Below are 26,515 nucleotides of genomic sequence, written 5' to 3'. Positions count from 1 at the left end.
ATTAAGATCACTACTATTCTCCAAACTTCCTCACAGAAAACTTTGAAGTAAGTTTTGAAGAGAATGAGGAGGAGACCAAGACATTAGAAGCATCTGTTTACCTTGTTTGCAACAGCATTGACATTGGGCCTTGCATCATAGATGGTCAGTTTGGAGACCTGCCCGTTGGCCTCCCTGATGATATCAAGGTATCTTTCATCATCTTTGTTCCGCTTGCCGCTCATTCCAACCAGGGGCTGACTGCAGCGCATGATGACAGCCTGGGTCTCCGGATGAATCCACGAGAGAACCTGGCCACATGGCAAACACACAGCAGAGGAAACTCATTTTAGTACAAAAATCAGAACTTAAAGCTATATTCTTTAAAATAGTATGACAATTAACACCTTTCTTTTTATTTCTTCAAAATACAATCCCTTGACATCTCATCTGCTTCTAGTCTTATAAGATTTAATAATAATCTTCCAAAGAGTTCTCTTAATGCTTACTGAAATCATACTTACCTATATAATCCAATGTATTTTAATATTTTCCTACAAGTCCCACAAATATCCCTAAAAGTAAACTAGTAACAAACATATCAATCTCTGCTGAAACGAAAATCAACCCAGGAGAATGAACTGATTGTAGAAATGTGACTATGATGCTGTACAAGAACAACTTTCCTCTTTTTTTGGATAAGGAAGGGAATTTGCACCTTCCTGCAGTATCTTGAATGTTTTCTCTTCTCTTTAAAGCACATTTTGTTCCTCAGCCCTCTTTACAAAGAGAGGGCACTGGAGCGAAGCACATGCTGTCTTTGTTGTTCTGAGCCAGAGAGGACTTGCCACAAAAGACAGTGAGCTGCCCAGGGAACAGATGCAGTGCCAGAGATTAAAGATAAGCAAGAAACCCATGAAGCAGGCAAAAAAAAAGCAATTTAATTGTTGAAAAATATTAAGAAACAGTATTCTCACCCACTCCATAGGTTGTGGGGTACAGAGTAAAAGAAGATCAGAGTTGAAACAAAAAACCCTCCAAAATCCAATCCTCAGAAACTGTTCATTCCTGAGGTGTAGATCAGAAACAAGATCTGGCAGGGGGGAGGAGGGGTGAGGATAAGTGGCTATTTCTTGTCAAGAATGAAATTACTATTTTAATAAAATTACTATTACCAAGGTAATTACTCAGAATACAGGCATACCAAAAGGCCTGTCATGAATTTTGAGGTGACAGGAATGACACTGTTAGGTTATTAGAACTATATGCACAGGCTATATATTACATATATGTATTCTATACACATTATATACTATACAGATATATGTGTGTGTGTATATAGAAAATTTACAATTATAGACCTAGTCTGTCAGTAAATACCATATCAAATAAATATCTGTCATATTGAGCCGTGCATATGTTTGAAACTGCGATTCAAGGCAGCTTTCTGACACTGTCTAAGAATCCAGCACATCTTCCAAGTTTGACAAAGGGAAATACCAGTTAAAACAAGTATCGGGATAGAAATTAATATTTTCTATAGTACTGTAAAGAGCTGATACATGAAAATTCTCTTACCTCATAGAATTTTCATTACAGAAACTCAAGAAGTCAAATGGGTTTGTCTTATTCTACAGATTAAAAAGCCCAAGAATTCACTAAAGAGACTATGTATGAGGTCTTATTTTAGGATTGACCAGTGGAACTATGTTTAAATGCCATGGTTAGCTTGTAGGACAACATTTGTGATTACTTTTTATGGGCATTCAGCAATAGTAACAAGTGCATATGGCAGTAAGGCTCATTCCTCATCAAGGGAAACTGCACTGCTGGCCACTCTTACCAGACGAAGTCAAGTTAAAACCAATGAAGCTGACGTGGGTGATAGGGGAAAAATGGAAATGTGGTTTGACCAAGATACCAGTTTCAAGCAGTGAAAACCACCAGCCAATCAAAATTATTTTGCCACAACTATTTCCAAAAAAAAGCATCCTCTGCATTGTGTTCAGCAAGAATTTGTCTGGATGTAACTTAAAACTAACTACACTTTCAGGCAAGTTCCATCAACCATACTCACTGGGATTCTATTTCGGGACCTAAAGGCAGCAACTTTCTTGAGATCATCATCTGTGGCGTTGTAGGGCACGACCAGGAGCGAGGGGTACGTGTCACATAGCCCGTAGTGCTCGTTAATGAAAGTCACTCGCCACCGCTCATTAGGCAGCCCCTAAAACACAACATGGAGTCATTCCCTGTGGTTTTGGCTGAACCAGCAATAATTCTGCTTCTGAATTTTACATGACATTATGGCCACACAGCAACAATTTAACTAAGTACCATTCAAAGCAATAGAAGCAAAAAGATTACAAGACCACACGAACGAGCTCATTGCAGATGTACTCACAGCCTTAAACAGCTGCAGAGCCATCTCATATCCTTATGCACACAATTCTAGTCTTATAGTAACTCTCAAAACAATGACTGTAACTAGGAGATGTATTTCTTTAACTGTGGGTTTGAGGAAAGAAAATGACCTTCTCTCCTTGCCTAAAGCTCTGCTTTTCTACCTTACCTGGTGAAGAGAGACTGTGGAGGAGAAAGTCTCCCTATAACCTTTCTTCCCTGTAGCCTGGTACTACCATCAGGTTAAAAGTAAGATTCAGGGTAACTTTTTTATAGAGAAAGAACATCTTCTAGTTGCACACTGACCACTAAGGCATTTCCAGGAGAAATACTGTTAAGTCCTCCACACACACACAGTGGGTTTGTGTGGGTGTTTGCATTTTACCATTTTTGGGCCTTAGGCTTCTAAACCATGAACAAAAAAAAACTACGGAGGGTAAAAAAAATTAAGGAAGTTCTTATTGTTTGCTATGTAATTTTTTTAATATCATACTTTAATTATTTAACAGACATTTCAAAACGAAGTATCATCCTCTTTCATTGATATTTTTCCAAGACCACATAAAGAGCAAGAAAGAATACTGACAGACATCTGTAATTTCTGTAAAGCAATGCTGTTTCTAAAACAAGCTGCTTTTTTTCCCCCCACCCCACTTCATTTTGGGAAGAAGAACAAATCCAATCTATGTTTAGAATGCTACAGTTACATATTTGGCAAATTCTCCCCACCTGTTCTCACTTAGCAGTGGCACATTGTAAGAGGCATCAATAACTTCCTTCAAAGAGCAAAGATTACCTTCCTGTGACATTCTAGTGTTTTTTTAAAGGCTCAAGTGTTTTATTTCTTTCCTTTACTTTTCTTCAAGTTGCAATTCCATCCTCTCCCAACAGCTGATAAGAGAAATGTACAAACAGTAATTCCTCTATGCAAGTTGGGAGATGTGAAAGCACCAGGCAACGGCAATTGTAATAACTCACCTGTCTCCTGTATTCAGACATTGGGTTGTACACCATCCACCCATTTTCAGGAAACTTTTCTTCATTTACAAAGGCAAAAAAAAGCTGTAAGATATAAAAGAGATAAAAGAAGCTTATTACACCAAACTCTGACTGCAAATGGCAAATATGAGGGCTCATCAGCAATTATACCCTAATGCTCACTACAAAATAGGGCTGACTGCTCCATGGCAGCCCCACTCTCTCCATTTATATCTGTATGTGAAAGACCATGAAGCAAATAACAAGTAACAAAAAAATACAGATCTGGTAATGAAAATAATGAAAATATGACAACAGTTACCAGGTAACAAAAAGAATAGAAATTATAAAGGCTAACAGGTTGGATTTTTTCTTTTTTACTGTCAGGAGATTTAAATGTTTTAGAATAGTTTATTTCCCATATTTCACATTATCACTAAATAAACGACTGTCTTCTCACCAAATTTCTGCAATAGGCACAGCCTCAATTACAACATACAACATTAGATGCTAAATTCAAAGTGGAAAAAGGTTTTAATTGCTATTCTTTGCCATTAGGAAGCAGCTGCCTTTCTTCATCCCCTCCCCAACTGATACTCACTAAGAAAAATCCCAATTACTGTAAAACTCCATGAAAGTGAAAAAATTGCCATTGAAAATGAAGTTGTCAGCTGCTTACATTACTTACTTTTTACTTGCTTTGTTGCTTGCTCTCACAATTTATTTATACAGCAGAGCAGCCTCACTGAGCATTCCAGCAAGTTCTTCATACCTTTTATCTTCCTTCTCCTTCCAAAAAATTCCAAGTGGGCTGTACTACCTAACTAACCCCCTTCTCCTCCCTTGGTTTGTTTCTATAGTTTAGGATGAAAGTAAAAGTAATGTGTGAGAATTGATTTTTGGTGGCCTAAAAACAACTGAGCAACAGCATACAGAACAGAAACAGTCCAGAGCCCATCACAGCTCATCTGTAACAAAACAGCTGAAAGTCCCTGAGCTATTCAAAAACCTTAAAAGGGGAAACTGAACACTAAACTGAACATCCCACACATGCAGAAAACCCAGTAAGCAAGAAAAAAACTTGTGGTCTAAGGTGCCATGATTCCACCTACAAAGGTCCAGAGAGAAGGCAATTCATCAAACCTGCACCCCCCCCCCCCCCCCCCCCCCCCCCTCCAAGAGGAGGCTTTGAACCTTAGGAAGGCTCTGGGAAATTCTGCTCAGCCCAGTAAGTTACACTGCTTTAAACACTGAACAGCTCATATCAAAACACAAAACTGAATCCCCCTCAAAAGAAGTTTTTTCCTCATGTAGTTCAAGTAAACAAATATTTTTAAAGGATGTTACTGCACACCCAAGATGCTTTATGTCACTAGTTTTACAAACTAGAATTGTAAATTAAATCACTATTTTAGAGCAAGTGCACTCATTGGCAAGACTGCAGAAGTAAACACTGCATTGCCTAGTTCTATTTTCTGAATGTCTTTATAATTTTTAAAGAGGCAGAACTTCACTGCAAGTAAACATTAAAAATTATTTTTACTAAGTAAACTGCCCTCAAGTGGTCAAGCGGTACAGTGGGAAGAAAAGAAGAGGTGGACATCTACTCTATCAGAAAAAGCCCCATTTCATTCTACAGTGCAGCAGGCAAATGGAACAGAAATAAACAGGAAAGAGAAATTATGCCATTCACAATATAACATGCATAAGTTCTCTTTATCACCTGACCTAAGATTTGAGAGGTGCTATCTTAGTAAAATCCCATGGCTTAGCTTTTTGTGGATACAGGCTCCTTCACATTAGAGCCCCTCACATACACACACACACACACTTGCACGAGGGGAAGGAAGCAGGAAGGTCTCACACTGGGCACAGACCAGCTGGGTGGGTATTTTATTTATAGCCTTCAGATGCAGAGGGCAGAGCAAGGTCGGGGAAGAGCGACATGAGCAGCACTTGGGATTGCCGGGCCCGGCAAGGCAGGAACCCTGCCAGCCCCTCTCAGGGCACCATCACTCACACAAGAAAGCCTTTCAAACACCACAGGAATTAAAGGCTGGTCAGTTCTCTGCCTTCTTCACACATCTTCCCTTCAAATCTATGGTACACCCCTCCTAGATCGTCCTTCTCCCCAAACAATACTTTAGGTACTCAGTGTCCCCCCAGACCTCCACTCATTTTTTCTTCCCTCTACACACACAAAATTAAATTCCTTTCTCTCATTGTTAATCCTGCCTTGTGGTGTTTGTGAGGGTCCCCAGGACGAGGTGAGAGATGAGAATCTGACTCCATGTCCTCAGAAGGCTGATTTATTATTTTATGATGTTATATTAAAGAATACTAAACTAAAACTATACTAAAGAGAAGGATACAGACGAGGCTTAACAAGAATGATAATAAAAACTAGTGACTGACTCCTCAGAGTCTGACACAGCTGATGGCGATTGGTCATTAAGTAAAAACAATTCACATGAAACCAGAAGACTACTACACTTCAAAAAAAATCTTTCAAATCTTATCACGTTTTTGGTAAGCTATTTTTTTATGCTTCACTGTGCAAATAATAGTTTACTTCCTTGCAGGTGTTAACCCACAATTTCAATACAGTCCCTATTTTTAAGCCCCCTACAGACAGAGTTCTTTAACATTCAATTTCTCCTTCCCATGCACAAAAATAATATGTAATATACTGGTGGCTCAAAACACAACATAGTTCTGTGAGGTAAAGGAGAATGCATCTGCAATCTGGCAATTACAATTTAGCAAGCAGTCTACTTAGCAGTATAAATATAATGTAAATATATAAATATCAATATAAATACAATAGCTACATATTTACTCTTTATGGAATCACAGCACATAAATACATGTTATACTTGTACATGAATATATAATGTAGGCACAATCTAGGAAATATCTGACCAATTTTTATGCATTGCAAAGGAAGAAAGAGGCAAAACTAGAATAAGAAGGTGCCACACACTTGTGAAGAAAATTGGTTGCATTTTCTAACTCACTGATATATGTTTTTTACATATAATAATTACTACGTTTTTACTCACTATAGAAGGCTGACAGTTGCTCAGTGTATTTAAAAATAAATATATCATTATATCATTATCCTTGCCATTATTAATGGCATTTAGTATGCCATTACCACAACCTAGCCAGTTACATCTTACCTGTTGATCTAAAAACTAAGGACAGACATTGTAGTGCTGGTATAACTTTGCGAACACTGTCACCTCACACCACTGCTGCCCTGGCTCTGATGTGACATGGGGAATGAAGCCTCAAGCCAAGGGGTTCTTTGCAAATTCAGGTGCTCTGTCAGACAGGCCCCTTTGCCAGCCTTGCTCCAGCTGAAGTCATCTTTGCAGATCCAGCAGCAATACTGGTGTGAGCCAACCCTCAGACATTTTACATGGCCAGGAGCAGCAGTGACATCAGGAGCACTTCCAGTCAGCCAGCACAGCCACCAGAGACTCATCACAATGGGCATTCCCACAGACTACTGGGGTTAGGAATAAACACAGACTGTGCAGATACTGTGATGCTGAACAATCTTATAAAAATGATGATGTGTACTTTCATGCTAAGATCAGGAAGTGAAGCAGCTGCTATGCAGAAACTAAACTACAGAGACCAAATATATCTCATCTTTTGTGGTGTACTAAAACATCTCATTTCAGGGGGGTTTGGCTATTTTGGTTTTATTTTTTCAAACATTAAAAAAAAGCAAACACTTTCAGCAACAATTTTCTTTCAATTAGCACAAGTTTGCAAATGCAGCAGAGGATTAGCAACAGCAGCTGCTTGCTTCCCATCAACTAAGCTGTCAGTCAGATGAGCTATCAGATTTTACTTTATGTTACTGATACAAGGATATCTGAACCCAACCTATGCTCAAACTGGAGACAAACAAGAATCAGCTTCTGGAAGTAAGCACCAAGGACAATGCTGAGGCACAGAGGAACAGTTGTGATTTATTACAGGCTCTCAAACACTGCTGTTGGGATGGTGATGGAGACAAATCTTGAAGTACACTCCACTCAGAAATCATCTTTTGGGTTTTATTTACAATCTATTTGTATGAGAATGGAGCAGCATGAAGAAAACAAGAGCAAGGCATCTCTGGCATCTCTACCAGTTCCTGTTTAGGATCAGCTCTTAGGATAAAGTTCCACTACAGCTGAAAATCAATCATATAAAAATGTGATATGAAATATAAAAATACAGATAAAAATCAGGACAGTTAAGAGTTAGAACTTTCTTGCCTGATGATATCTTCTTTCCACTGCAAAACTGTACAAGCATCAGTGCTGCTGAACCAGCTAATAAAGGATGCAGTTCCACAAGATGGTCTGAGCTAAATTAACATTTTATAATTGCTAAAACCAGGACATTCCCCTTTTTTTCTCTCCTGTCTTCTCCCTGCTCCACTCAATGTCCACTCTTGCACTGGTTCTGATGCATACTGATTTCAAACCAGGCCTCTCCAAATTATTCAAAGCAGCACAGGACTAACCAGAATATTTTGTGCCGGATAAGTGAGTTATGCTGGCTCAGTGATTATATAAATATCAGTCTGGCATTAGAAGAATAATCTACCACACAACTGAAAGGTAGAGAGGGAGACCAGAAAAGAACAAGAGCTCAGCATTTGAGTATCAGAGGGCTTGCATCTCCACCCAGCTGCAGTTCTCCATGGGGAACTACAGCACATTCTTTGCAAAACATCTCCCTGAGTGAGCTGGCTACATGGCCAGAGGGTTAGAGAGCACTCCAAGGCATGCACAGTCCCAACACCCTGCCACATTCACACAGTGAAACCTTGATCCGAACCAGCCACTGAAAGGAGCAGCACAATCATCCCTCCTCATACACATCCATCCAGAGATGCTTTGACACCACTCTCACTTTGGACTAACAAGACAGGAAATAACTCAGAGTAAAGCTTTTATTTTTATCTCCTTGTTAACTTTAGTTCCTTTCAGTTCCCCATCTGGTTCATCATGCAGCCTCACACTCATGCAGCAAAGAGCAAGACAGGAATGGAAAACCAGGCAGAAACACTCACCTTTGGCAGGATCAGTTTAAACTGCTTGCCAAAATACAATGAAAGCACACCAAGAAAAAAATCACACACTTCCTTAGCTTGTGTGGAAGTTAAGGGCTCATCAACACTGTGACATTAGAAAATAAGGATAGCTGCAACTTCAGATGGAACACAGGCTCACTATTTCCCTCCAAAGAAGTCCTGATTTCTAACAGGCATGCCCTGCTTCAGACATAGTTATGAGACAAAGTACAGCCACTCTCTTTCCATATTGTCACCATCTCCCCAACTTCTGTGCTTTACTGAATCCAAGGGCCAAATTACTACTGCTTCAACCAAGTCTTTTGTTATTAAGCTTAACTTCTGTTGGCAAGTGGCCTTCACACAGGCCATATAATGATGAGCTTTATTAGGTCCAACAGGTCCAGCAAATCAAGCAGGAAGTGGCCAACTCCACACATCCCTCACTGCCATCACCAGACAGGATCTCTGGGTCCTTTTGGGTGATGAACCTAATACAAGTGCACATCTCATCATCAAGTTATTCATGCCCCATAGCTGGATTATCCCACACTCCCAACTCAGTTACAACTTGATTTGCCCCTATTCACTACATACAAGCCTCAAAAAAAACCGCAAAAAAACCCCCTCTTCCTCATGATAACGTGGAAGAGAGTGCATGGGCATGATGGAATTTACAATACAGGAAATATTCAACAATACACTTGACTGCGCCCTGAATAACCCAATCCACAACCCTCTTGCAACAGAAGCCAGAACCCTGTGATGTCTAGAAGACACTTTTGACCTGAACCTCTCCATAACTTGGTATTTTCACACACAGCTTCTTTTCCATCATCCTTTCATGGTTCACATATCCTGTCATCCTTTCAAACATTCTCTATTTTAAAACAGATAAAATGGAAACAGAAGAATTAGATATATTCACTTCTTTAACAATTATCTTATTTGTGATTACAACTCCTCACACCTACCCAAATGTAGAAATCTGTTTCATTTCTGAAGGCTTATTTATTAACAATACAAAATATTCTAAGCAAAAGCATCTTTTCCCTTACGCTTTCACTCCACAGTTTGTGTATAGACTGAAAATACCTGCAGAGAAGTTTTAAAGAATTAAATGTTTATAAAGTTTACCCCATTGACTGACACTTCCTGGAAAAAAGTAAGATTCTTGCTGCAGCCTTGCATACTCAACATTTCCTTGAACAAAGTTCTTAAAATTCAGAGGAGAAGCTCCCAATACTTTGTGAACAGTGCTCTTACACTATTATCCTAAATTAAAGCATACCAATAAAGTGTAAATTGAGTATTACAATGGACAAAATAAAGCATTTACTAAAGAGATGTCAAACCACTCACAATAAGGACAGTGCATGGATTTCAAAAAAAGGAAGATAATGATTAGCTTTCATCATTGTTGCTCAATTTCTTCCATAAGACACTTTTTTTACCCTGAAATTCATAAGTGCATTCCTGTTATATTTTTCATTAGTTTAATCAATAAAACAAGTGTTGTCTTACCATATCTTTTTCTCCTGAAGTAAAACCCTTGGTGATTCATACTTACTATTGCCTTGGAGACTGCTTGATTAATTAATGTTTTCAAGAAATCAAGTAAGGCATGTATTCCCTATATTCCCAAATTAGGGAGGATAACTTGCAGTTTCTAAGCAATGAATCTGTATGGAGCAGAGGTGCTCAACAGTCTATCTGGAGTACATCCATAATTTTACAAAATATATAGATTTAAGTGGTGTAAATATACAAAATAAAGCTGCTGTTTAGTTTATGCTAAGACCAGATTCTGTTGTTACACTTTTTAAGCAGCGATGATGTAGCCATTACTAGGTCAAATAGGTAGTTAATTGGCAAGAACTCTGCATTAATACAACTCAGCAATAGAAATGATGTAACTTACCAAGTTATGTGACTGGGGAAAAGCATATTTGGTGAGGACTTCAAATATATCTCTTCTACTGTGCCCTTCTTGTTTTAATGCAAACCGTAAATTCCTCATATCCTAAAACAAAGCCATTATCTGTTAGGTGAACCAAAGCTGTAAGATGCTTCTCTCTGTACAAGTGCTATATTATACACTAAACATGATTTAGAATCTGCTTGTAACACACCTCAAACCCTTGTGAAGGTTCACTTTTATTTCTTATCCCATAAAATGGAATAGAGTTTAAGAATTGTACACATAAAGCAGGACCACACTCTGCATGCTGCAAACAGCCCTTTGGTATGAAGCCATCAGAAATGACTCTGTTTGATTCACTAACAAGTCTCACGAGCTACTGAAAGTTTGCAGTATGGGAATTACTCTGTTTTTGAAAGAAAGATTTGCCAATAATCTCTGTAGAATACATTGTTCCTATGTTCTCATCACTGGTGTCAAAAATAAGCAATCTGTGCATTAGCGGCTAAGAATCAAATGTGCACAGACTCAATGAATCCAGTAAAGGACCCTCAGTTGTCCACTGGGAACTCCCCTATGACCATAGTTTTCCATGGTGACAATTTTTTGTAAGACTATAGATATTTTTTACATAAACTTTTCACTGGCTTTACAGTTTTCAGAGACCTTGTTTGAGATGTTCTTCAAAGATACCAGAATTATTAAAAATATTCATTTTAGAACAAATGAAATAACAAAGTAGTGCAGTAATAGGGCCCTAAAATACAACTGACATGTAAAACCTTTTCAATTAGTGATTTGGAAAGCAAGACCAATTCCTCTCCTTTCATGTAGGTAGAACAGTTAAACAGCCCTTTATATAAAAGGTATTTCCCTGTCCATTTTCAAAAAGCTCTGTTTAATTCATCCATAAGCATGTGCTTTTCCCTTCCTATAAATAAGTAATCAGTGAGGAAAAAACCCTCTAGATTTCATTTCCTACTGAATTATTGGAAAGTCTTACTTTACAGGTTATATCTAATCCATAAGAGTTCTCTCCTCTGCTTGAAGCTCCTCCCATTTTTTCAATCCTTGAAATTACACCCAATGGAACATCCAATATCACAACTGGATCCTGCAAGAAAAGTTTGAGTAAGGAAAAGATTAATGTGAAAAGAAGACTCAAGCAAAATGTTCTTATGCATTCCAGAATAGGAAGCAGACATGAAATACATACAGGAAACAAAAGCATGTTTCTGACTTTGAGTCTCCTCTCCCAGCATGTTACGAAGTCTGTACAGTCACTCTACAGCCTTGAGCATCATCCAGTTTAACATGCTACAAAAATATTTCATGCCTTGTTCAGTATGCAGAGGAAACAGTGGCAACACCCTAAGAGATGCCTTCTGCTACACAGACTGCCCCTGCTTGTTAATACTGCTTTACTGATATACAGCATAAAGGAGAGCTAAATGAAAAAAGACATTACTAGTAAAGTTAGCTACAGCCAGAAAGACCTCAGTTCAATAGTCCCAAAGCCTTATTAAAAAAACCCAAAACATTATGAGAGAGATCACAAGCACATTTTCCTCTCTTCCATGTCACTGCTTATCAAACACATTACCACTCTCCCCACCCATATAAGGGTCTACTGATCAAAGTATTTCTCTTTTCTAACAGCAGGACAATCAAAGTCTTGGTTTACTGACAATCATTTTAAGAACTATTGCACATCATTAGTTACTGCCCTTGATCTATCACAGATTAAAGTGTAAAGGAAACAGCTATCAAAAAAGCTCTGACAGACAAAAGATAAAGGTATCAGTTCAGTCTAAGGGATTAAACTGTAATTTTACCAGGCAAAAATCACACTTTTACAACACAATTAACTTTAAAGAACTTATATTGTAATACAGATATCTCAGTGGCACAAAGGCAATTACTATTTAGTCATTACAGAATTAAGATATGGTTTTACTAACATTACAGACCATTTCAAGCAAAAAGCCTCCCATGCAATCCCACAAGCAAATGTGTGCCAAAACTAAAACAAATGAACTGGCCACAAAATAAATCAAAGGTAGTGGGGGTGAACGGAAGGGAGTTTAAAGCCAACTCATCCCATGAAGTAATTGTGGCATGTTACTCACATTTTCCACACTTCTTAGGTACAGCCTGTAGTTTGTAATGTACACTCTTCCTTTAACGGGGCCATTAAATGGACACATATAAATAACATCCTTGTCTGTAAGAAATGTAGTATTTCTTAAAAGATTGTGAAAAGACAAAATGAGAGCTGAGGACAATATTACTTAAGTAGCAGTAAAATAAAACAAGACCTGTACTCAGAGGTGAATTAATTTAGAAAGTAATACATCTGAGTTTTATCTACTTGAATTATTAAGAAAATGTGAAAGATTAATTTATTAAACTTGTCCAAATTAAGTGCAGATTTCAGCAGCCTTCCCTAGTTATATTTGTGTTTTCTTTCTCAGCACTACACAGGAGGACATAGAACAGGGAGTACTGTTATTACTGTACCACAGTCTATTCACCATCCCAGAACAAACACATTGTTGATACTATTACACCATTCTGTAAACAATTCTCTACTGAAGTAGTAGTTCAAGTTGAAGAGTGTTTAGGGAACTCACCACGCTGCAGAGAAACATTACATTTCAGTTTGAGGCAATCAAACAGAGTAGGGCCATCAGCAGTGCTTCAGCAAGGACAGTAACAGAACAAATACTAACACATAGCACTCAAAAAGATTTAAGTGAAGCAATGCGAGCAGAATTACAGAATTGTTAAGGCTGAAAAAGATATCTCAATATCATTGAGTCCAATCATGACATTAAAGACTTCCCCATTTCTTTCTGTCTACTCATTTCTTTAGCCCAATCTCTTTATCTGCCTTCCACAAAAAGTGCCCTATTCCAGTGCAGTGCCCCAAAGCACAGACAACTTCCATAAGGATCACATCATACATCCATCTTAGTCCCACACCCTCTCCCTCACACCTTCTTCATTAAAAACAAAACTACTTCCTCTGAATCACCACTTTGTTTTCAATTAAGCCAATCTTGTTTACAAATGCACCCAACAAATCTGGCCATAGGGGAGAAGCTGCACAAGTAAAAGACTCCAACAGAGACTTCCATTTCAGGAAGAGCCTCCATCAAGAACAGAAAACTACACAGTACATTAATGTCCCTCATGCTGCAGCATTTGTGTATGTAAAAGACAACAAGAACAGAGAAGCCCTGTTCATGCCCTCTTGTGTCAAGGAAGCATAATATGGTACTTTGGGAATTCATCTTTAGGCTTAAATTCCACACCACTCTACCAGGTATCAATGCATAGTGGGTAGAACATAGAATTCCCTTGACTTCAGGAAGCTTGGAGGAGCTCTCATCACTCAATATGTGCTGCTTAATCTGTAGATACAATTAGGACACAACTTGCATTTCTTTCTAAGAGAAGATCTGGCCTGTGTAGGAACCAAGGTTTTAACACTTAGAAGTTATTTGTGATAGGTGATAAAAAGAATCTTTCACAATTTCTTTGAAGAACTCATGACATTGCAGCATGACTTATCTTTGCCCCCAGCCCAAACCAGTCCAAATTACAAAACAATTCAGTAAGATACAAGTGTTTCAGACTGCTGAACATCACTGCATCAGGCACCTATTGAGCTTCATACCTGTGACCCTGGTCTCCCCTGGCAGACGAGGTATTTCTTCATTTTGTTCCCAAGTAGTTCCATCTTTTAGATTCTAAAGAAGAGAAGCACAACAGCACATCACAGTTTATTTACAATTTCAAGTTCCAGATTAAAAATAAAACAAACCAAACTTAAAGGTAATTCCTGCATGGGAAAGAACAGGTCTTGCCAAAGTAGGAATTCACAGACTGAACCAAAACAGGAACACACCCCACTATCTCACAATCCAACTATGAAATGTTTAAAGGTTGAACAGATTTGAAACATAATCAGGTTTTAATCTTTCCCCTTAAATAACAGTCAGTTATTTGTATTCAATTGGAATTAAATCTCTATACTCCAAGTGTTCTGGAAGTTGTGTGCATTTATTTTTCCAAGTATGTTGGGCTTGGAAGAACAAATCAACTGCAATTACTTAAGCAATGTACTCACAACTATCACACAATCTACTGTTTTCTTGCACCCTGGTTACATTCTCTTCAGCTGCACAGCATTAGAAAGCAGAGGGACATGAAACTTAAGATTGTTTCAATATATTTTTCACTCAAGAGGAACATCTTAAAAATGAGCCAAACAAACATAGCAAGGTATAACTTAGAAATCGGTATACAGAATTAAAGGCAACAAAGTACAAAAAATTTTCAAGAATGCAACAGAATCTTTTAAGGTAGTAAGCAAGGATAAGAGTAAGTACATTAGAACTGATTTTAAGGAGCCTCTTGTTAGCTATGATAGCAAATACTTTGCCCATCCACTCCAAAAGATATTTAAATCATCTCAGTTAACTGCATTAGAATTTTAGCAATAAAAGTAAGTATACACATTCAAGAAGCCATTTAAATACTTGTTTTTCTAACCAAATATGCAAGCCAATGCTCTCTGGGAACTCGGATGTAGAAAACCAAAACATGAAAAAAGTTACACTTGCCTGTTTACTTGAGGAGTTCTCCAAGGAGTTTGAATTATATTTAGGTGTTGATGATGAGGCCATGCCAGGTATCTGACAAGTAAACAGAAATTGAAGACTTAAACTACCTCCTGAGCTACAAGACTATTTCCAGGAGAGATTTTAGACTTTTGAGGTCCACCGGTACAGATGAAGAACATAAAAGAATGTTTTGCAAGCTACCAGTAATTCAAAAAATTACACAATCCCTCATAATTGAAGGTTACTATTCAAAAACATCCAAATCTAACAAGAAATTCATTACTAGCTTTGCAATTGGCTCTTATTATAAGGAATATTCTGACTCAAGCTCTCCAATGGAATTCCGATGTTGGAATACGAGTATTGGTTCAGTAAACAGACATTAGAGTGCCTGTTTTAAGTCACTGTATACACATATTATGAAATGCTACCTACTTGGAGTACTATTGCACAGCTCTTGAAGTCACAAGCATGTCAATACACTGATGTGGTTCAAGTTTAAAAAACACAAGAAAAAGAAGTACTTCCACAGTCCGTTTCTGTTTAAAAACAATTCCCCATTTCCTATCTGAAGCTTCAGTTAGTACACCAAAAGAATGAGGATCCAGCCTTCTGGTCTGAGCAACCTTCATGTATTTAACAGAAAAGGATGTTCTTTATTTTTTAAATGGTATTAATTAAAGACAGAATCTTGTGTGACAGAGGATTCATCATCTTAATTTCCCAACACTGCACAAGGGAATTTTAGAACTAACACTGGGAAAACACTTCCCTTTCACTACTCACACACCCCTCGTCAACTGATCTGACAGCAGTCTTGATGAGATTCTGTTTGTTTGTTTGGGAGAGGAAGGACAATTACAGACTACACAGTCTTTGTTTCTATAGCGCAAATTTGTAGTCTTTAAAAAGCACTGTCTCTTCCCTCTCAACACAGGAAAGTTTGGCCAGATCTCTGCACCATGAAAAGCAGCCCATGCTCCTGTGTCACAGGAGGGCTGACAGTGACACTGCAAAAGTCCTGTGACAGAGACACATTAAACTGCAAGAGAAAAAATGCTTTGACATTACTTTAACAGTACATAAATGTGTCTGTGCAGGAATAAAGTGGAACACCACCACATCCTGTGGGTTCTACAGGGTTGTTACCCAAGTCTTTCATATCTCATTAAGAACACAGAAAACTTGACATTGTGTTTAAAGCTGCAGTATTCAGTGAAACAGTTTATCAGTAAAAACTCACATCCCTCCAAAAAAACCACAAAAAATTTAAAAGGAACATTAAAAGGAACAGACGTCCAGCTGAAGAAATGAAGACAAAGAAGCTTTGAATTCCATAGAGCCTGTGTGATCCTGCACACAGAGGCTACTGCCTCCTTTCTGGGTGTCCAGCTATCTTAACTTTCTCCAAACACTGAAACGGGCCCTGAACTACTTTTAGTGCAATGCCAACAATTTCAATGAAAAGCTATTAGCAATCAAAATTAAATCATTATCTTTTCAAACTACTCTATACAGAAATACTGTTGCAACACTGGAGTCTAATATTTTGCCCATAGAGGATTAAGAGAAGATATTTTCACAGCTTTTCCTTCCTTGCAATATCTTACATACTACAAACTTAAAGCAGATTCAACTTTTGCTATATTGCCATGCCAACTTGTCAACATCCAATACTTTCTCAGATAAGATTCTTCAATTTATAGAAGTTTAAGATTTTATAAATGTAAAAAGCATATTTACTCAGGAAGCTGTTTTAAAAAAAATTCCCATATGAAGTGTTCTTTTCCCCATATTTTAAATGAGAAATGCCAGGTGAGATGAAGGCACAGCAGCCCCAGTTTTTCTGTCAGCAGAGACCAAGTAACTGCAGCTTTTAACTGGAGCTCACGTAAATTTAAATTAAGGCTGCACCAACCACAAGAGACAAGTGAGCACAAACAAGCCTTAGAAAAGTGACTTTTAAAGGATGTGACAACCCTGAATAGATCTACACTGCAAAATGGAAATTCTGACTGCAGCAGGTACCAGCACACCCAAGCTGGCTGATCTTGCAACCACAGCTACTCCAGCAGCAAAGCCACAGGGAGAGCTCAGCAGAGCCACAGGAGCCCAGCCAGGACCCGGGCACTCACCTCAGAGCCAGCCCACTGCCAGAGCTCAGGAAAACAAAAGCTTGTTTGGACACTCCGTATGCCCTCCAATCACAGTGTACTCCTGCTGCTCACACAGGGAACAGCACCAAGTGTTTCAAAAGCCTTCTGTTTGCTCCTTGGCTTTCTTTATTATTTCCTTCCCTCACTGCACAGTCACTAAGTTTGGGCTGAACTGCAGCATTACATGAGGTAAGATTCTGAAACAATCCAGAACACTGACTATAATTCACACTGAGGTGTGGAAAAATTAAAATAAATAGGCAGAGATCTTGTCAGGCTCTCAGAAAAAAAATTCTCTTTGAGGAACCCGACAATACAGCAGGACAGAGCTTCCCTTCCCCCCACAGTGCCACCCCACCAGGCCACTTCAAGCAAACAAGATGTGTGTGGTTTTGCTGAAGATGTTTATGTTTCTGTGTATGCAAGTTTACTTTGTGTAAGACTCCCCCAACTCTCCCTAAAACTCATTTCTTTAAACATACTTTACAGTGAAAATAAATTCATTATCTGACTTCAATTTCTATAGAAAACTTCACTCTAGAAGTACAACCAACTACTCTGTTTCATTTCCAACACTTCAATGATGCAAATTAGACTTATTCAGAGCTAATCAAGTTGAATAAATATGTAATGAAGATAAGGTGTTATCTGTGACAGTATTTTTAAATCCGTCAAACATTTTCACTAAAATTAATGTGAGTTAATTTCATCAGTATGCAAGTGGAAGAATACTTCTAATGCTAAAAAATTTTGCTTTGAAATCTAGTCATACCTAAAAATCCCAAATACTAATAAGCATATTTATAACCACCCACATTTCCATAAGTAAACTAAGTCCTAGTAATTAGTTATAGAGCACTCATTAGACAGCATTTAGAACAGTGTTTTGGACCCCAGTACAAGACAGGCATTGATAAATTGCAACGAGTTCAGCTGAGGTTCCCCAAGAGGAGCAGAACATTGACCACCTGCCCTTCTACAGTAAGAGGCTGAAGGAGCTGGGAATTGTCCAGCCTGAATAAGAAACAGCTTCAGTGGGACCTCACAGCTGCTCACTCAGCCCTTGAGGCAGCTGCTGAGAAGGCAGAGCCAGGTCTTCAAAGTGGTGAGTGACAAGATACAACAGAAATCAAAACAAACTAGATTCCAGCTTGATTTCTGGGAAAAAAGAACAACAAAGCCCATCTTTTGCACAGTAAGGCAGCGAGGCTGTGAAAACAGGCCCCAAGGAAGTTGCAGTCTTCATCCCCAGAGGTTTCTAAGACCCAGCTGGATAAAGCTGTGAGGAACTGGTTCTGATCCTGCTTTGAGCAAGAGGTTAAACTGCAGGCCTCCTGAAGTCCCTACCAACCTGAAGTATGTCTCTGTGATCTTCAGACAATAGACAAGATTAAGTTCTCATTAAAAGTATCCATCAAACAAGGACACACCCTTAAGGAAGTGGACTTCTCTATATCAAGAGAAAACAAGTTTTCAAAAACATTTAAAACAAACATGAAATATTTCCTTTTTAAAATATTATTTCTTAATCTCTCTAATTGTAGATGCAGCTTCTGGCAGCCACCCAAAGTAATAGTGCCATGAACAATTCAAAAAAACATACTCCACCACAGTCTTAAAATAGCTACAACTTTCTCATTATCATGGAGCAGCAGTAGTCCTTCCACACAGGGAGACACCTTTCAAGTAGTTTTCCACTGCAAGCACATTTTATTCCCCAGTATCACTCGTGTATTTCTAGACTTGCACAAAAATTGATAACCATACAAAGCTCACACTTGTCAGTAGCTGAACAGAAAGAGAATTACTCTGCAAATTTAAAACAAATCAGACAACTTTGTTTGTGATATTCTGCAGTTAGCACTAGTTGAACATTCATTCCTGCATGTAGAATAGCAAAGAGACAAAGCAATTTAACTGGATTTAACTTGAGCTGATAAACAAAGCTTTGTTAAAGTTATCAGAACTTAATATAGCAACACTATCAAGAAATGGAAGCTCTGGTGATCTTACAATAACAAACTACTTGGAATCTGTGTTTTCATTAAACATGATATTTATACTTGTGCTTCCTAGGATTCATGGGAATGGAGGCACACAGCAATGTTTGAAAGGTATTCTGGTAGAGTTTTCCTTGCTACAGTAACATACAGAGCCAGTACGAATATACGGCCTTGTGTTTCCCATACAAAATTAAAAGCATAAACTACAAAGTCCTAAAACCAAAGGCATATCTGTCAGAACCACAACTACACAGATGAGGTAATACATAATATGGAGGATTTCAGAAATAACATACAGAATAGCACAGAACTCCAGGAATTTCTAAGACAGTATCAAAGTTAAGCTAGGACAATCATGAAGGAAAAAGGCAAAAAAAAGTATTTCACTCTAAATATCAAGCAGAAAAGAACATAATCCTTTACAAAATATATATGGAAAAGCAGTAGTCCTGAAGTGTCAAGCCAACAGCAGCATCTAAGTTATCAGAGTCACCAAAGTAAGCATCAGCACCTTAACACTAGTAAATTGGTATTTAATCCAATGAAGTCAAGAATAGCCATTCATCTCACTAAAGCTTAATGAAATTTTAGGATAAGATATAAAAACATACAGGGGTATAAAACAAGACACAAGAATGATCTAAGGCAATGAAAGCAGTTTTCCAGACATCAGCTGCCTCAAACCAAACAGCACCAACCAAACAAAATAAAACACATAAAACACAGTAAGAAAGACAACAGTGGCACAACTAACCAAGTCGACAGGAATAAATACATCTCTTTCAAGCTCATTTAACCAGTTGTATTTTAGCACAAAGGAACTATACTCAGAAACAAAGATAAGGTAGCAGAAGTCTCCAAAGTTACAATGCTACAAAAAAAGAATTAGCATAAAGCAGAGCATTCCAATTTCTAAGAAGTTAAATTACACAAACAACTAAAACCCCACAGAAAACCCACAACAGAGAAATACTGGCTGATATATATTTCCAAAGGATAGAAACCCAACAACAATTTCCTGCAATAGTGAAAGATACCAATGCAGGGGAGACTTAGAAGCAAAAGTATTTGGGCTGGAAGGGACCTCTCTAAGTCATCTGGTTCAATCCCCCTGCAATAAGCAGGGGCATTTTAAGTAGATCAGGTCACTCAGAGCCCTGTCCAACCACGCCTCAAATGTTTCCAGGGAGGAGGCATCCTCTCTGAGCAACCTGTGACAGTGTTTCACCATCCTCCTGAAAAGCTTTTTCCTTTAACTAGTCTAAACTGACCCTCTTCTACATTAAATCATCACCCTTATCCAATCAAAATAGGACCTGATAAAACCTTGTACCCATCTTTCATTTAGACTCCCTTCAGGTACTGGGAAGTGCTATAAGGTCTTCCTGGAGCCTTCTCTTCTCCAGGCTAAACATCCCTGACTCTCAGCCTCTCTTTATAGGAAAGATATTCCAGTCCAAGATCATTAACCATGATGATGTTTGTGCTCTCTTATCTCGATTGGCAGATCACAGACTCTCCTCTTTCTGCTTTACCATCACCGCTACAGAGTCTAAAATCCTTCCAAGCATAAGCTCTTAGTAATGCAGGTCACAGCCCTCACCTTCCCTCAAATGGATGCTCGTGATTCTACTGATCTGAAATTGGATTATGCCACTAGTGGGTCTTCTCTCAATGTCTAAATAACATTCCCTATTCACATGTACTTACTAAATCTACATTTTCCAGGGAAGCCATATGAGCTTTCTAGTCTCTCTGAAAGCCTTATCAAATCAAGATGTAACCAGAACACACAAAGCAAGCCAGCAGTGCAAGCCTCAATGGAATACTGTCCATGCAGAATCTATCTGCCCTTCTGCACCTTGCAGGTTTCCAAGTCAGTTAAATCAAATTCAACAATAATCACTCTATTAAAAAATCTGTATCCTTCAAAAACAGTATCACAAAAATGCTCTCAATCTGAAGCTGTTTGCTCAGCACCAATTCTACACCAGGCTTCCCATCCCTAAGAAAAATGCACTCCAGAATTGCTGCCAATCTCTGCTAGACTGTACAGCAGCTGCGCAACTCAACACAGACTGCTGAATTTGTTTGTGAAGAGCCAGAAATGCTGCCTCTCCCAGAAAAAGCATTCTCTTGTTCCTTAATGAGCCCTGCATTTGACAGGTCAAGTCATTGTCCCCAAAGGATTCAACACAAATAAACAAAATTCACAACAGTCAAGTGACTGCTAATTCACCAAACCAATTACAAGCGTGTCAGCTGCCTGCCCACTCAGATTTTATAGGCTCACTATAGTAGGGAGTTTTCAAGATATTAAAAAGAAGACCTCATACTAGCAATAACTGGTATCCTGACAATGGACATCTACAAATGGCAGCAAAAGAAAAATCTTGGCAGAAAGTTTGGCAGAAAATTTCTCAGTGCCACCAAAACCTACACACTTCTATGAATAAGTTCTTAAAAAGAAAAACCTCTTGTAGCCCATACATGGAAGGCAGGTATTGAATACAGAATAGTTGGAAGAAGCAAAAAAATTCTCAATTCTGTCTTGACTGATATTATTCCTGTCTGCATTTGAAGTTTTTTGTTTTACTGTCTTAACAGTAGGGAATTTAATTCCCACCCTATTTTCAAAGTAAATCACAACTTTCCACCAGACCTAACATAAATGTCTATAACATTACTTTTTATAATTATCAACCCAATTGCTTACTCCTTTCATATTATATTGAAAATACAGCTTAGCGTGATATCCTAGCTTTTGTCCTGGCAAGCTTTCTTTCAAGAGAATTACAAGTCCTCTCTCAAAGAGAGGTGATAGAGTAGAACACATGCCATCATGGATCTGATAGATAAGTTTTGTGCTTTGTATCACCATTACAAATAAAAGCAGCACCTTCGTTACTAGTAATACATATAATTATTTTGTAGGGCCTCTATACCAGTAATAGTTCTATTCCTTGCAATCTATGCTAACAATAATTTCTGTCCACTGGTACTCACTTATTACTAATCTTGTATTTGTTCTATGTGTACTACCTTTCCCTTGCCATGACTCTCTTTTTTCCTGGACTGCTTCTTAATATTCATTCTGGTAGCTGAGTTCTAAAGTGGAAGTTCAGTCCTGTGAGTGGATCAAAGGAAGCAGTTTTCCCTCTAACAGCTAAATCTACCTAGATTAGGTGGCATGACAGAAGTGAGTGGGTTTTTTGAGGAAGCATTTGTCAGATTACCTCTAGAATCAACATTACATCTGTAAGAAAACTATGCCTGAAGGCTCTGAAGGCTGATCCATGGCTTTCTAAACCCACCCAGTCTATTTTCACTGCTTCACATCCCCTGCAGGGAATGCATACCTCCCACATTGTCAGAAGCTGATGCAGTTGACAGGAAAGCCAATGGGACAGCTCGCACAGCTTCCCAGTTTCCTATTAAGAAAGCCTTCAGTTGCTCTCTGCTCATTCTTCTTGAAAGACATCCCCTTAGGCCACTGTAGTTCTGTTGCTAAAGATCTAAGTGATGATTCCACAGGAGAAATGGAAATTGCATCTGTTATGCAATTATATACTGGGTTCAAAAACGACATTGTAACAGTTAAAACTACATCCCCCTACCCAGACTTTCCTCCCAACTTTCCTTTAAGAACATGTACAACCCATCAGACTCATCCTCTGCCATCTGCTGTTTAGTTCCCTCTTCCGCTACATGAATACACATAATGCCAAGGAGAAAGTACCATTCTGAGCTGGTCTGTGCTTTAAAAAGCAGACTAAGTGGACGATGATTTCACAGACTATGACAAAGACATTTACAAATCATTGCTGGATTCCAACCCTAAGAAAGGAGACATTGGGACTCCCCTGCCTAAGTCATTCACAAGGCAGCACAACGCTTCTGGAGGTGCTCTCTTTCAAGCAACAGGCAGGGTCTTTGCTGGGCATAGAAACTTGGATACTTTCCACACTGAGGGTCCAGTGACTTGCCAGTATCTGCTGTACAGCCTTTCCACTCGCTACATGCAATAACATGAGTTCCTTAGATATGGCTGGGGAAAACCACATTCTATCTTACACAAAAGTGTACTACAGTCTACTAAAAGGCACTTACTTTTGTTCTTCTTGCTCAGAAGTCTCCAGATTCAACCAGTCATTTCAGTTGTATAAAATATAGATGCCCTCTTCAGTGTCAGATGTCAGGAAACTTATGCTCATTCCTTCAACTTTACCGCATTTGACTTTTGTGCTGTAGCTGGTCCCTAACAAGAATGAAACAGGTAGGAAGACATTGTTAGCACTGCCAGAAAATTTCAATTGGCATTACTTTTGAAAACTTCAGAAAGGAAGCAAAATCCCAGAATAGTGCTATCAAAAACAATCTGGAAAAAGGAAACAAACAGTACTAGTTTTTTTTATGTTCTACCTTATGTCACGAGGCTTAGCATCAAGTAGGTGAAATTGAGAACTTTCTCTTCTAAAACTCTTAAGAACTGGTTTTAAAATGTTGTTAATCAGTTTCTTTTCCCAAACACACTTAGGAATGACTTTCATATGAAAAGCTACACAAAGTCAGAAGCAATGGACCACAAAACAAAAAACTTATTTCTACTCGACTCAAGTTGTTAGAGAAACTAGTATTTTGTGTCATTTGACACATACCTACAGTTTTTTGAGTTACTTCTCATTAAATCAGTTGTGCAGTCTAAATTAACTATTGGTAACTAAATCTACAACTGCACATACAGGAATACAATAGCACAGAGTTTGATCAACCTTGATGATGCTACACGTCCATGTTTTCAGTGAGAGTGTTTTGTGCAAGTTTCCTTCTGACCAAGCACAGAATGATAAACAGTGCAAAAAGGGAGAATTCTACATTTTATTGAAATCAGCTCTATAGCTCATCTCCTGGGACACTTGCCACACAATGAAGTCACAAACAGCACCAGAAATTCCACATGTTACCACTCTGTTAATAACTGTAAAGCCTAACCTTTTTAACTATCTAAATAAAAATTAACTTTAAAAAGAAACCTGTAGCAAGGAAGAGGTTCTGGTTTTACATCATACTGTTCCTGTACCATCAGATACCTGGTCCTTTGAATATGGCTAATGATAAACAGATGTATGACCACTAGCAAGCAATGGGCACAATTCCTGCCCCAGAAAAGAAGCTGTGCCATAGAGCCAATCCTCTTTTTAAACCCCCAGTTTTTGTCAGTGCCTATTGTGGCAAGCCAATCTACAGACCCACAAAAAAAACCTTCTCAATTTTAACACTGAGTTTGCCTATGCTGCTTTTATAGCACTAAGGTAGCACTGGGGTTTTCTGTGAAAAAAGCTAACACCCTTCTTATGCTCTTAAAACACGCACATCTGAAAAAAGCCCACACCAACAAAACAAAATCCACCAACCACACAAAGTAGAAAACATGCCTTTTGGCTGCCACAACACAAAAACCAACAAGAAGATCTGTTATCTTCAAGAATAATTTCTTGCTTTAAATCAACTAAAAAGTTTCCTCTGAAATGGAAGGATTCAGCTTTTTAGTCGTGAACATTGAAAGAAGTCACATGCCTCAGAACAACATTTAAGCCAGTCAGAAATGAACACTACAGCAGCTTAAAGGCCTGACAGTAAATCAAGAGCACTCGGGATATTTTCACATCACGGAGAGGACTGAACAGGAAAGTAAAAATTACACTTCGGAGGTGCCTTTGCTGAGCCACACTTCAGCAACATCTCACTCCCAGACGGATGCTGCACACCGGGGTGGGGATCAGGAGAAGCCGGAGCCAAGCGGCCACAAACAGCCCGGGCAACCGAGCCCCGCCAGCGGCGGGCCCCACCGACCCTGCCCAGACCCACGGGCCGGACACTGCCCGGGCCTCGCACGGACACTCCGAGCCCCGCACACATCGACAATGCCGGGGCCCCGCACCAACGCTACCGGGCCCAACGACACACAGCGCTCCCGCCCCGGCACTGACCGGCCCCGCACCAGCATTCCCGGGCCCCAGTGACACACAGCGCTCCCGCACCAGCACTCCCGGGCCCCAGTGACACACAGCGCTCCCGCCCCGGCACTGACCGGCCCCGCACCAGCACTCCCGGGCCCCAGTGACACACAGCGCTCCCGCACCAGCACTCCCGGGCCCCAGTGACACACAGCGCTCCCGCCCCGGCACTGACCGGCCCCGCACCAGCACTCCCCGGCCCCACTGACACACAGCGCTCCCGCACCGCCACTCACCACCACCTCCGAGCCCCACTAACAGACAGTAGCCCCGCACCGGCACTCCTGGGCCCCAGTGACACACAGCAGCCCCACACCGGCACTCATCGGCACTCCTGGGCCCCAGTAACACACAGCAACCCCACACCGGCACTCATCGGCACTCCTGGGCCCCAGTAACACACAGCAACCCCACACCGGCACTCACCGGGCCCCAGGGACACACAGCAGCCCCACACCGGCACTCACCGGCACTCCCGGGCCCCAGGGACACACAGCAGCCACACACCGGCACTCCCGGGCCCCAGGAACACACAGCAGCCCCGCACCGGCACTCACCGGCACTCCCGGGCCCCAGGGACACACAGCAGCCCCACACCGACACTCACCGGCACTCCCGGGCCCCAGGGACACACAGCAGCCACACACCGGCATTCCCGGGCCCCAGGGACACAAAACAGCCCCGCACCGGCACTCACCGACACTTCCCGTGCTGCCGCCGCCGCCGCCGCGGGCCCGAACACGGCACTCACGTGACGGGCCCGCGCCCCTCCCATACCGCGGGGGCTGCCGGGAGCTGCGGCCGAGGGGCGGGGCTGTAGGGAACGGGGCGGGGCTCCGAGGAGGGGCGGCTCCGGGTCACCCCCGGGGGCGGGGCTTCCTTGAGGGGCGGGGCGGGAGCGGCCCCTCAGGCCGTGAGGGCGGGCGGGGCTCAATGGCGCCCTGAGGCGCTCGGGGCTGTGGCCGCCGTCGTCCCCGCCCCGCAGAGCGGCCCTGAAGGAGACACCCGGGGAAAAGGGAGGGGAGGAAAGGAACGCGCGGCCAGTGTGAAGCGGATCGAGCTGATGGAGTGGTCAGACACCCAAGCCTTCTGGATGCCCACTGGACACCAATGAACAATATAATAAAAGGAGTAAACGACAAGAATAAACACTGTGCTAAAGGAAGTAAAAGAATTGGTGATGCAAATGGCAGGGGTATCGTTCATGTAAAATTAAAATGAAATAAGAATTGTCCGTAAAATGGCCTGTTGGCCCTGTACAGGGAGCAGCTGTGTGTGTCTGCAGGGCAGGGTGGAGATCGGGCCCTCTCCGGGATCTGATGGTCTCTGCTCTCAGGAAAGGGGGTT

The 26,515-nt window shown here is 40.3% G+C and overlaps 1 protein-coding gene across 4 annotated transcripts in view; it reads right to left on the bottom strand.

Annotated features, from left to right (window-relative positions):
• MTM1 (myotubularin 1) overlaps positions 1 to 25,937 on the bottom strand; it is a 40,608-nt gene extending 14,671 nt beyond the window's left edge. For all 4 annotated transcript variants that reach the window (XM_084213248.1, XM_084213249.1, XM_084213251.1 and 1 more), the window contains exons 1-10: positions 25,866 to 25,937; positions 23,262 to 23,409; positions 14,993 to 15,064; positions 14,044 to 14,116; positions 12,491 to 12,585; positions 11,365 to 11,475; positions 10,362 to 10,463; positions 3,361 to 3,444; positions 2,057 to 2,206; positions 102 to 290 (exon numbers count right to left, since the gene is read on the bottom strand). In XM_084213248.1, coding sequence (XP_084069374.1) covers positions 102 to 290; positions 2,057 to 2,206; positions 3,361 to 3,444; positions 10,362 to 10,463; positions 11,365 to 11,475; positions 12,491 to 12,585; positions 14,044 to 14,116; positions 14,993 to 15,055 — 867 coding nt within the window. In that variant the 5' untranslated portion in view covers positions 15,056 to 15,064; positions 23,262 to 23,409; positions 25,866 to 25,937. The remainder of the gene's footprint in view (positions 1 to 101; positions 291 to 2,056; positions 2,207 to 3,360; positions 3,445 to 10,361; positions 10,464 to 11,364; positions 11,476 to 12,490; positions 12,586 to 14,043; positions 14,117 to 14,992; positions 15,065 to 23,261; positions 23,410 to 25,865) is intronic.
• Between the last annotated feature and the right edge of the window lie 578 nt (positions 25,938 to 26,515).

The sequence above is a fragment of the Fringilla coelebs genome, assembly GCF_963513975.1.
Source record: "Fringilla coelebs genome assembly, chromosome: 11".
In the NCBI taxonomy this organism is placed as follows: Eukaryota; Metazoa; Chordata; class Aves; order Passeriformes; family Fringillidae; genus Fringilla; species Fringilla coelebs.
This window is presented reverse-complemented; position numbering and strand designations above follow the sequence as displayed.